The sequence below is a fragment of the Aquila chrysaetos genome, chromosome 2 (genome assembly GCF_900496995.4).
Source record: "Aquila chrysaetos chrysaetos chromosome 2, bAquChr1.4, whole genome shotgun sequence".
In the NCBI taxonomy this organism is placed as follows: domain Eukaryota; kingdom Metazoa; phylum Chordata; class Aves; order Accipitriformes; family Accipitridae; genus Aquila; species Aquila chrysaetos.
The window spans coordinates 45,714,436-45,726,452 of record NC_044005.1 but is presented as its reverse complement, the minus strand read 5'-3'; the positions used below and the strand labels follow the sequence as shown (position 1 = coordinate 45,726,452).

Sequence of the window (12,017 nt, the reverse complement as noted above, 5' to 3'; positions counted from 1 at the left end):
TAAAAGTGTCAAGTAGAGGCAATTTAATTAAAAAGAAGAAAGATAAATGTACAGATTTAAACAATTTTGTCATGAAGCACAATTTACTAGATTATTATCTATGCAGGTCGGCTAATTACATTAAAGTAATTCTTTAAGATTATATGATTTTCTGACATTTTGGCCTATTTCTGTAATTTACACTGGTATCTTGTTATAAGTATTCACCTGTATGAATATTCTTGGTACAGAATTAAAAAAACAAATTTTATTAAAAACCCATATACGCAGCACAGTGAATACACTACGTAGGAGAAACATTGTGTTTATGAAAAATGGAAATCTATTAATGCCAATGCATTTTTATACATTTATTCTGAAAATCTAGAAAATCCCATGCTGATTTCAGAACTTGTAAAAAAAAAAAAAAAAGAAAAAAAACCCAAACAATTAAAGGTGTAGTTTTGCAGACAAACTATTTTTAATTACAGTAAAGAATTCCAGACTTATTTGTCCCTGTAAAGGTACGGGGAATAAAAAAAAAAAAAAAAAAAAAAAAAAAAGACAAAATCTATATAAATTCAGAAAGACATAAAAAACCATATAGAAATCTTCAGCAAGATAAAATGTCTTTCAAATTTATTGGCAATTAAGTATCCAGTGAAGATTCCTACTGAAGCCACATTGAAGCTAATAAAAGAGATTGATTGTCAGTATCATTCTTCCTCAGTAATCATGCCATTGCAGAAGATTAGAATTTAACACAGTTTATAGTGTGTGTGGCTAGCCATTAGGCTAACCATAGAAAGATAGTCTTTCATAGTTGAATGTCTTCTATCTCTAGGACATCAAAACTCAAATTAGTAGCATTCATTAATTTAAAAAAAAATTGGATCACACTAAGATATTTCACGCGTTCAGCCTTCAAACTATTCATCCTGATCCAGAAACTAATTAAAAAAAACCCAAAACACCAAAACCCCCCACCCATAGGGACCTAAAAGGAAACATTATTTGTACTTTCATCAGCAAGAGCCCATATTGCAAGAAATCATGATCTATTTTAACAGATTTTCATGAAAATATAGTCTTTTTAAGCCATGTGTGCACAAGTACTCCAGAACACTGGTTTACAACCTATTATGCTAAATGCGACGTTCACAAAACTGCCTGCAAATAAATTCTGGGGTCACATAGAGCAGTCTGCCCAGAACCATGCCCAGATGGCAGTTTCAGTTGCTAACTTTGCCAAACTTGAATAAAACTTCAGCTTAAGTTTTCAATGTCAGTTTTCCATTTCTACTTATTTTTAGAAAACATTCAACAATTTCTAAGAATTAATTTTTGGAAAAAACTCTCGTTCACAGAAACTGCTAGAATTTTTGAAGAAAAGTTTTGTAACATCTTGAAGCTTTGAAGAACAGACATTATTTCAATGTCCAAATGCTGTTTCAATGCGTAAACACACAAGTATGTTTACACACCTATCTGTAAATTGGATTTTGTAAATCTGAAAAAGTTATTTTGAGATCTTTAAGACTTTAATAGTTAAATTCTTTAAGATTCCATATGCATTGGGTATGCAGCATCCTATTGAGAAGACTGAATATTTTGATACATTCTGACCATCAACCACATGGAGAAAGATGCAAGATTCATCTGCATGTATGAGGATTCATATACATAACCAAAATAGGAGGAACTGACCCTTTGCAGGAATTTCTCTTTGACACAGCTTACCCCTTACTTGCCTGCTGTTCTTGTACTTTCACCCTCTTCTAAAGCAGCTGGTTCTGGACAGTGCCAGTTCGTTAGGATAAAAGACCAGGTTATTATTAGTCATAATCAACACTTCCCACAGCTGAACTCATTTACTAAGTTTGTCCAGATCACACAGTTTATAGGTCAGACGGACATCTATTCCAAACTTCTGCTCAAAGCAGGCTCAGCTGTGAGATCAGAACAGGTTGCTCAGGGCTTCAGCCAGACAGGTCTTGAAAGCCTCCAAAGACAGAGACTGTACACCCAGTCTAGGGAACTTGTTTGGCTATATTCATGATGAAAAGGTTTTGCTTTTAATCAGCATTGTTCTTGGTGTGGTATCTAAAATAAGGACTTTGAAATGTTCTTTACTGTCCACAGAAGACAAAAGACTAGCTTACTGAACTAGAGATGTGTGCTTGCTTTGGAAAGGCAAGTACTGTTTCTGCATTTTATCCTAAACTACAGTTTCCTATAACATTTTACCCTGCCCTGCCTTCCTCTGAATTCAGCAAGGTTATTGTATCTGAACCTTCTAAGAAGCTACAAACAGTTAACTGGAGGAATATTTTGAAGTAGAAGAATATTTGTAAAACCTTTTCCACAGAGACAACAGTGGAAACTATGACATCTGGTTGACACTTACACATATACAATGTGTTGGATCAAGGAAATTTCTGCGAAGTTTAATTCTTGTTATGACTGGACTCAAATAGGCCCTGGGCTGAATTGTCCACTGCATAGGCAATTCTCCTTCCTTTACATATCCTCCAGGGCACACTTCCTCACTAAACTGCTAATCAGCCAGATAACAAAGATCTTCAAGTACTATTGGATCCAACATGAATAAGAAATGTTACTGATTCTCTGGAAAAAAAAAGAACACAAATGAAACAAACAAAACAACACACCACTCTCAAAAAACCAACAAACCCTAGCATACAACACAACTCCCAAGAATTTTCAGTAGGAAGTAAAATAACTATAAAGCAATCATTCCAAGTAGTACAATTGTTGAAGATACAGACATTTCCACTATATGTAACTAGAAATCCTTGAAAGGTATCAGTTCTGCCTATAATAGGCTTGAGGACTTAAATAATTTAAGAAACTATGAGAGGCACAATCACTATGGAATGGCAAGTGAAACCTGAGACACTTGTCAGAACACACAATTTTTCCCTGCCTGGAAGTAGCTATGGGACTGCCCACATGTTGCATCATTTCAAAGATAGAAAGACAGATGAAGTGAAGGAATAAACATCTACATTTTTCTTTTCCTCTCAGCATTGATGTTCATTTCCAAGCCCAGTGACTAGTTCAGAGTTCTCCCGAAATACAGTGTAACCCTGTACCTGTCAGAAATTAAGGAAGGGGGATATCCCTTGTGACTCTACGGTAGAGGGTACATCTCCGATGACTTGGAGATTTGGCCATTCTTCCCTGCATCTAACTTTACACACCATTCAAAATCTGTGTATCAGGGTAGCCAACAGAAGAGGAAGAATGAAGACAGTGGGGGGGAAACCAGTTTCTGTCAACCCAGAATCGAAAAGCTCTGCTTGCTATCCAAACAAACTGTATTTGTCTCTACGGCACTGGGATAGTACTGGTCATGCTGTAGCTCCTGTAGTTCTAATGAGAAAACTGTATGCTAAAATAACATCTCATCAGTGCACTGTCTCTTACTGATGAGTGTAGTCTACACAATCGCGTATTGAAAATCCCCACAAATTTCTTAAATGTCCCAATGAAATCCAACTCACAACTGTTGCTGCCAAACAAATCCTTCAGGACATAATGGAAAAAAATTCTTAAGTCTGTAGGCACAACTAACATAAATAATAAAAAGTATCAGTCCTTCGTATCTGTCCTTAAGCAGAGAGTCACTGAGCCAAAATCCCTTTCTAGGATAAGATTAATGTGCCACATGCTAACAATCAAAATTTGCATCAGTGCTTATAAACAAAACAGCAATAGCCTGAAAAGTGGCACAATATCTCCCTTACCATTTCCCACTCTAAACTGTTTTTGTCCATAGCTTAGTGCATTCTCTACCTATTGTTAGCTTATCTACTCATCCAATAATTATGTGGACTATAATTGTCAATAATACAAAATATTATTAAAATTAACATTCCACCTCTCTCTAACACAATTTTTTAATTATGTTTTTTCCAAGAATCTCCTTTTACCAATGAAGACATCTCACTAAATTTACCTAGTCTTAGGTAAGAACAGTCAGTTTTATTCTTTTTGATCAATTTTGTCTTCCCTACATTTATTGTAACATTTATAAACTCCCACTGTAATACCAGTTACAGACTTAGAAAAAAAAAAGTATGCCTAACAAAAGAAGTCAATAATATTAATGTTTTAAAAAGCTGACAATTGTTCACATAAAAATTACTTGTGGAGAAATTTAATTTTAAAAAATTCTTCCTAGTATTTATCATAAATTGAGAGTAAAAAGTTAGCATATTGCCAGCCACCTCCAGTTGTGCTGTACACCTACTCAATTTTGACAAATACCTGAAAAATGTTTTAAATATATAGAAAAAACTATAAAACAATGCAGATGTTAATAACTTCAAGATGCTGACTGTGAGAATTCCATTAAAATGAATGCTGTTTACTTTGAGACAAAGCTATCTGATCCTCCAAACATGAATGCCCATCTAGTTATTCTAGCAAAATTGTTCAGCCTAGTATAAGAATGGATCAACATAATGATCTACAAATAAAAAGGTATTTAACATTGCCACTGGTTTTACAGCCTGAATTTCGTATCAGTTCAGTTTACATTAAAAATTATTTCAATTATTTCATTATTTTGTTGGTGTGTGAATGACTATTGGATACCATTTTCTCCATATTTCTTTTGCTTTATATTTGAAACATGCTTTATTGTTTTAAAGTTTACCAACAACAGCCTCTATTTAATACTCTCTTCCCATAAAAATTGGATTCGGATCTGGCACATAACACAGTGGCAGACTGCTGAAGGATTACAATTTAAATCTGAAATACAAAAAGTGCCAAAGCAGAGATACCTTAATAAGGATAATATTTATTTCAATACAACGCAAAAATAAGACTTAAAAGATGCTTACATATATAATTGCAGTCATAGTTATTACACTCCACATAACATTAAAGAAAGAGGTATCAAAAAAGTTCCATGTGAATGAAGATGCAAAAAAAACAAGGAGAAATTACTTGAGTTAAGTCTTACCTGACCAGTGTCCAGTAGTGGTACCTGATCTGTCAGTACATGTCTCGCTTACAGGCCTAAATACAGTCTCCCAGCCACCAGTAGCATAGCGCCAATTCTGAGACTCTAAAATGAGCGTTCGCTGAGTGCCATAAGCGATCATGAAGCAGTAGACTACGTGATGAAGTTGACAGCCATAGCCACAGCCTTTGTTGATATTACACACAAGTTTCTTAGCTTTGCTGCAATCCTTCGGATTCTGTAAGTATGGATGAAAAAGTAAAACTGAAGAGAAGATATACACAAAGGCATACTTCTTTCTGAAAAACTGACAGCTGTCATAAATCACACAAGCCATCCTGCTATAATACATCTCATATTAAAATGGATGAGTAAGCTTCAGCTCCATGAAAATTTTATGTGAATTCTTCACGGTGAACATGAACAGTTATTGAACATACTTCACTATCCTAATATAAAATAGAATACCTTCAAGATTTTACATTACTTTCTCATTTGTAAATCTGTCAGAATAAGCTAACATTTGGACTCAGAGTTTACATTTCATCAACGTGATTCTCAGTGTTGGAATGCTTTTTCCTTTGGCATTTTTCCAAGTTTGTTAGTTCTCTTTCAATAAGCATGCATGTCATCCACGGAAAGAAAATTTCCACCTGTCTACAGATACAGGATAAAACAAATGCTTATTAATGGACTGCTTCCCAGACTAACTGACCAAATACAGAATATAAAACACATACCTAACCAGACTGATAAAAGACAGTATTTTAATCTGCATGCACTCTCAATAAAATAACATACTACACTTACACAATCTGAGAAACAACAACAAAGGAGGCAAATGTCTACATGATGTGAGTGCTATGTTTACAAGTCCAAACTAATAAATATTTTTAGGTAAGTGGACAACACAACAACATAATCTACAGAAGTTTTTCTTTCTGTAAAATACAGTACTTTGCTGTACACATTCATACTTGCATGACCCTAGACATGCTTCTGCATTCCAAGAAGGTTTTTTTATAATCTCTAGGATTAAAAGTCAGTTTTCAGTTAAGCTGCAAGAATACTGATATTTGAGTGTCAATATAAATTCTGTTCCTTTCATAGCTGAACTTTAAATAAAATTTTCTGTAAACTTGCAACAAATCAGGTCTTCCCAAAAACCAACGATCACCATCTGGAGAACTGGGATCTCTCCATCAATTGATCTCCAAAGATAATCTGAATATTCTGAGTCCTAAAATAGTTAATAAAAATTTTAATTTGTGCGTTCAGTTGTGTAAAGGAGGGGAGAATGTTTCAGTTCTGGGGGGAAAAAAAAAAAAAAAAAAAAAAAGAGAAAATACAACAAACCCCACAACATGTGTTACTTCAGCATTTGATTTTTTTTCATTTTAAGGAAAAAACATCTGATTCAAAGCCTAACTAGCTATGAAAAACAATAAATGAAATAAAATTTCCATTCCTAATTTTTGTTCCTCAGACCAGTACTCTTGCTAGCACAAAGCTAATGGATAACTTGAAACTAAATCTAACAGGTATCTTTGAGACTATAACAAACCTACTTCCCACAGTCTTTTAGGAGAGCAAGAGGGTTTTTCGAGTATTGTGTGCAAGTCGACAAAGAAAGAATTCCATGAAAAAAATATCTCCTCCCTAAATATACAGACATATTTACACCATGCAACGAAGTGCAAGGACAGCAGGTGTAAGTAGAATCATTTTCTGCTGTTAACTGTTACTGTGTAGAAAAGACTTAAGCTCAAAAACTAAAGACAATAATGTATATTACTGTGTTGTGCTTTTTTAAACTGAAATATTAGGCTAATAAAAAATAATATAAGAACCTTCTTTCTGTTATTTAGAGAATTGTCAGAAGCAGACATAAGTGTTCAGTTGTAGAAGTGGAAAATTTGTATTTTGTGTTTCCTTATCTGTTTTACTTCTGTTTTTGAAAGATGTGTGTAGATGTTTTAACTGCTAGTTAATAATAATAATTCATACTTTTTACAGACTATTGCAGAAGAGTTTTAATACCATTGTGTAACATATTATAACAAGATTGTAAAAAGATTATGGCCAAAAGTAAACCATTAGCAGAATGTATTTATCAAAAAGTAGGACATACAACCTGTCACAAGATATCAGTTGCTTAGACAGAGTTTTATTCATTTTTAAAATGAATCAATTATTTTGCAATATACTTTTGTTGAGACATTTAAAAAAATCTTGATTTTAAAGAAAGCACACAAAAAGGAACAATAGATATATTAGCAATGTCAACAGGGCCATAAAGCATGCTATTAAGACTGCCTTCCCATTTTTTCCCACATAGCATAAATTCTTATTCAACTAACTTTTTCATAACTGTTTTTAAAGGGATAATCTCTGAGAATTTTTAAAAAATACCAATAGATAATGTTTCCTATATTTTCTATTACCTTCAAATTCCTGTGTCCTCTTGAAATGAAAGCATTTAATTGATGGCATATTTGAAGCTGTGTGAACTTTGATAAGGTGTGCCCTTCTAACTTTCTTGCAGGCAAATGCAAGTTTCATAGAATAGCTTATTAACAATATTACGGAAATCAAGTAGGAATCACATAAAGAAACATAATTTGCTACCGTGACTGCTTACCAATGTTAATATAATGAGCTTACTTGGGTTTTAACATTACTTGGAGACTTAACTAGAAAGTATATATATTAATATTATTTTGTGACAAACAGAAAGCTAGTCAGGCTAATTTCTTTATAACTGTGTTTTTGTCAAATTGCTATACTTAAATTTTAAGACAAGGCAGTATTTAAGCTTAAATTATTTATTGAGAACTTAAAAAAAAAAAGAAAGTAGAGATACTTAGATATATTTCAGTTTCAACTGGGATTTCCTGAAAGAAGTGGAATTAATAACCATCAAGAAGGAAGAAAAATTACAATCACATTGCACGCATCAGAATAGCTTGAGTGTTCATAAGCCAAAACTGCCAACCAAAGCAACCCAGGAAAGTGCTGAGTTGATAAAGGATAACAACAGTCAATTTCAAAGCCAGTGAAGACTGACAGAAGATTTTTCCTCCTGGCATAAAGTCACAGAAAAGGATTATAAATCTCTGATTTGAACGAGGAGTGCACTCTGTTCTCATCCCTAAATACACTGCTCAACACAGACTCTTATATCCAATTGAGTTGGCTACATAATCAAGAGAGGGATGGAAGGGACCTCCAGGATTGTCAGGGGCCCCATAATGTAACAGCCATACAACTGCATTAAAGAACAAACAAACAAAAAAACCCACACAAAAACCCAAACAAAAAAAACCCAAACCAAGCACACAAAACATACTTCAATATGTAGGTTAGATTATCAAGCCATGCCAGAGTTTACGTAAACCTTTTATTTTTCTCCGAATTACTTCTATGAACACTGCAACTGAAAATAGTAACAAATTTTCAGAACTGTAAAATGGTTAAAATTATGTATTTCTGTGGAAGAGAACATTACACGTCACCTAAAATAAAACTGGATTTTTATAACTGGCAAAATGGATTTGATGGTCTTTCATCACCAATAATACAGGCATACACTGCCGCTCTCACAAAATTCAGGGTTTCCACTAAATTGATACAGTTAAACTCTCAACTAAAGGCAATATGCCAGCACTTCCTACTTGTAAGCACTGGCAGATTCCAGCTCCTTCTTCCCTTAATAAGTTTTACGGTCCTTTAGGCTGCAAATGACCTCTCCTGCCTAGGTTACAAGGAAAGTAGTATATCCAGGTTTTCTCTGCAGGAACTGTATCTCCCTAATTCTTCTGTACTACATGACAACCTTTGTAATGAGCTACGCAGGCCATACGAGCGTAGCAGTTACAGAAGTCTGGCTGACATCTCCCTTACTAATGGAGCTGGGAGATCACCTATTACATTGTAGACCTACAAAAGTGCATTAGTACTGAGAGAAAAAGTAGTGTTTAATCTTGGATTTAATTAACATTCATTGGTTTGCCTGTTTGAAGGAATATCCTTGAATGGCTTCTTTTGAATAACTTGAGTAGCTACTTTGTTTCAAACTAGTTTGATTTTATCAACACCAACAGCACACTACAACTGCCACAATGCACTACAATTTGTTTCTCATGAGTGAAGTGGATTAACTGGGAAAAGATATTATACCTTAGATTTGAATTATCAAAGGATACAAATTTACACTTTTCAAGACTTACAGTTGTGAAGGGTAGATCCCTTTGCGCATACGCAAAATGACCAGAGCCTTTTTTGTTGTGGTTGTCATTTTAGCATGAGTACTTTTATTAAAAATATCTATCATGCATTTTAATGGCAGGGAAAGAGAGAGGATTTAACACACTTTAAGAGAGAAAAATTTAAATGACACATTAAATCACAAAAAAATACTGGGAAATCCAGAAACCTCAGAATAAAGCCTTGCAAGCAAGTTTCTTTTCTTTACATGCATGTACAACTCTAAATAGTATGAACATGGCAAACTAGGACTATTATAATTGAAGATGTTGTTGAGTATTTAGTAACTTTTCTCACTTAAATTTTTAACCTTCAAAGTTGAACAAAATGTTTTGATTTTTTTAAAAATTGGAGGCAAAAATATTCTGCTATTGGGAAACTGCATGCTGAATCACAAACTTCCTAAAATAAATAGAACAAAAATAAGCACAAAAGGAAAGGGGAAGAAAACAAACTGCTACCTTCATAATCCTTTACTCACTCTACCACTTCCAGAATATACAGTACTACAGGAACCCTTGTCTGACTTCTCTTGCACATTCTCTTCAATTTTTTGATAACTAACATCCCTGAAAATAAGGTCGTCTTCTTAAATGTAAGCTCCTAGCTTTTTAATCATTACTCTAACTACAGGGAACTAGGTAAACGTAGCCTCATTAAATCAAGTTTATGGTAATGCCATCCAAATGAAGTAGCAGTCATCACTATTCACAATCATTCAGCTAAAAGATTTCCCAGGGAGATGTCCCAAAATAATACAGCTGTCACTGTTCAACATGTACCAGAAAGAAAACTATACAGTACTTCTATTCTTCACAAAAAAAAAAAAAAAAAAAAATTACAAATATATTCCACATAGTTGTTTTTGGCATGGAGTTGGGGGGAAAGGGTTGTTGAATTTTTTATTTTTTAATACAGTTATATTATGAATAGAGATGCATATGTATAATTTCAGACCATGGACTGCTTTACATTGCATAGTCACAGTCAGCCCTGTACTCTTCCAACTCCTGAAACCCACACTACAAAATAAGTCAACTTGACTTCCAAACATGTAGTCACAGACATACTCCAGTTTGGGATGATTACTTGCAACAATCATTCAAGACAGGAGATGTTTTAATCTTTAGGAGGTCTCCAAAAGCTATGTCTGGCTTACAGGCATGTAGGCAAGAGATTGGATCACTGTGGTTTTTTCAGACAGAAGAATGAGAATAAAAAGAAAAAGAGAAATGGTAGTAATTATATATGTGAATGACCCATCTCAAAGACTGTAACTACTCATAAGAAAGAATATTTTCTATCTTTGAAGAGTTGGGTAGGTTTCCACCCCAACTTTGGGTAATATTCCACACATTGAGAATTACCATGCCTTGGGGTTTGAATCTTTTATATGAATGATGGTAATAGTATACATTTGGAGGCAAATAATCATCCATAAACATATGCAGGCACTAAACCATCCTATCCACAGTTTCCTGCTACAGTGTAATTTTTCTGGTTTTGGTTTTTAGGTTTGTTGTTTTGTTCTGGGTTTTGTTTTTTTGTCTTCTGGCAAACCACCTTCAAAGAAACAAAGTAGTCATGGAATAAGGGACAAAGTGCGGTCAAAGATCAAAACCAGATTATAAAAAGGAGTGAGAAATGGCAGATACACAGAGAAATGGCCTCTCATCTTAGTTAAAGTTATCTTAGCAGGACTGGTACTTTCACACGTGAAACATGGAAGAACTGGTAAAAGGCAAAGCCGTTAAATTAAATGCCTAAGGAATTTTAACTCAGTCAAGTCTAGAGAAGATTGTCATGAATTCCAGAAGAAACTAACCAAAGTAAGCAGGACTCATGACAAGTGAAATTTTGTATTGATAACTAAATTTAAAGTAAGCATAGTGGAAGAAAAAATATTTCAGTTTCAAAATTCAGCTGAATTAAAAATCTTGGGCATCATTTTCAATAGCTCCATAGTCACATGAACGCAAGGGAGACCTATTATTAGCTAAGTAATACCTTAGACTGCATAAAATGCAAGATAAGAAAAACATATTTTGGTGCTATTCTATAAATCAATAGCCTATTGTCATTTGTCAACTAGTGGATGCTCACTTCTAATAGCCTGGTGAAGAATTAGTGTTAAGGGAAGACATCAGGAAGAAAAAATTACAGGTATTATAAATTCTCACACATGAAGAATGTTTGAAAATTTTAAGTATGTTTAGCCTGAAAAGAGATTAATAAAAAGAAACACAGTAAGCATATGAAAGAAATAATAGCTCAGTGAGAAAGGACTCATCACATATTTCTATTTCACATTTTATTACAACAAAACTAAGCATCCAATACAGCTAAAATGTTTCAACTAACCTAAAAGACATATAGAATAAACAGGGTAACATTATTTGTTCATAAAATACCCAAATAATTTTTAATGTGTTGCTGTATATTTGCTAAACCCAATAATTTAGTGCTATTTTTGATGACCTGCACAGTTATAATGCTAAAAATATCAACATTTCTCAAAGCTTTTTGGAAAATACATATCACCATTCTTCAACTTAAACCTCAAAGACAATTACTAAGGAAACATGTCCCTTCTGTATAGTTTCTAGATCCTTCCATGTGAAAGTCATAGCATTTGATGTGCAGCAGTAATACACTTATGTGTTCCTAATTTCTATCATCTACCAGAGAATACTTAATAAAACAAAAACCAGTGTCATTTCCTCTGTAATACAGAAAATACTAAAACTTATTTAAAAAAAAAGTGGGGGCAGGGGGA

At 33.8% G+C, this 12,017-nt stretch overlaps 1 protein-coding gene across 5 annotated transcripts in view; it reads right to left on the bottom strand.

Annotated features, from left to right (window-relative positions):
* Positions 1–12,017, bottom strand: part of FUT8 (fucosyltransferase 8) — a 137,325-nt gene that overhangs the window by 39,800 nt on the left and 85,508 nt on the right. For all 5 annotated transcript variants that reach the window (XM_029999176.2, XM_029999208.2, XM_029999162.2 and 2 more), the window contains one exon: positions 4,976–5,213. In XM_029999176.2, coding sequence (XP_029855036.1) covers positions 4,976–5,213 — 238 coding nt within the window. The remainder of the gene's footprint in view (positions 1–4,975; positions 5,214–12,017) is intronic.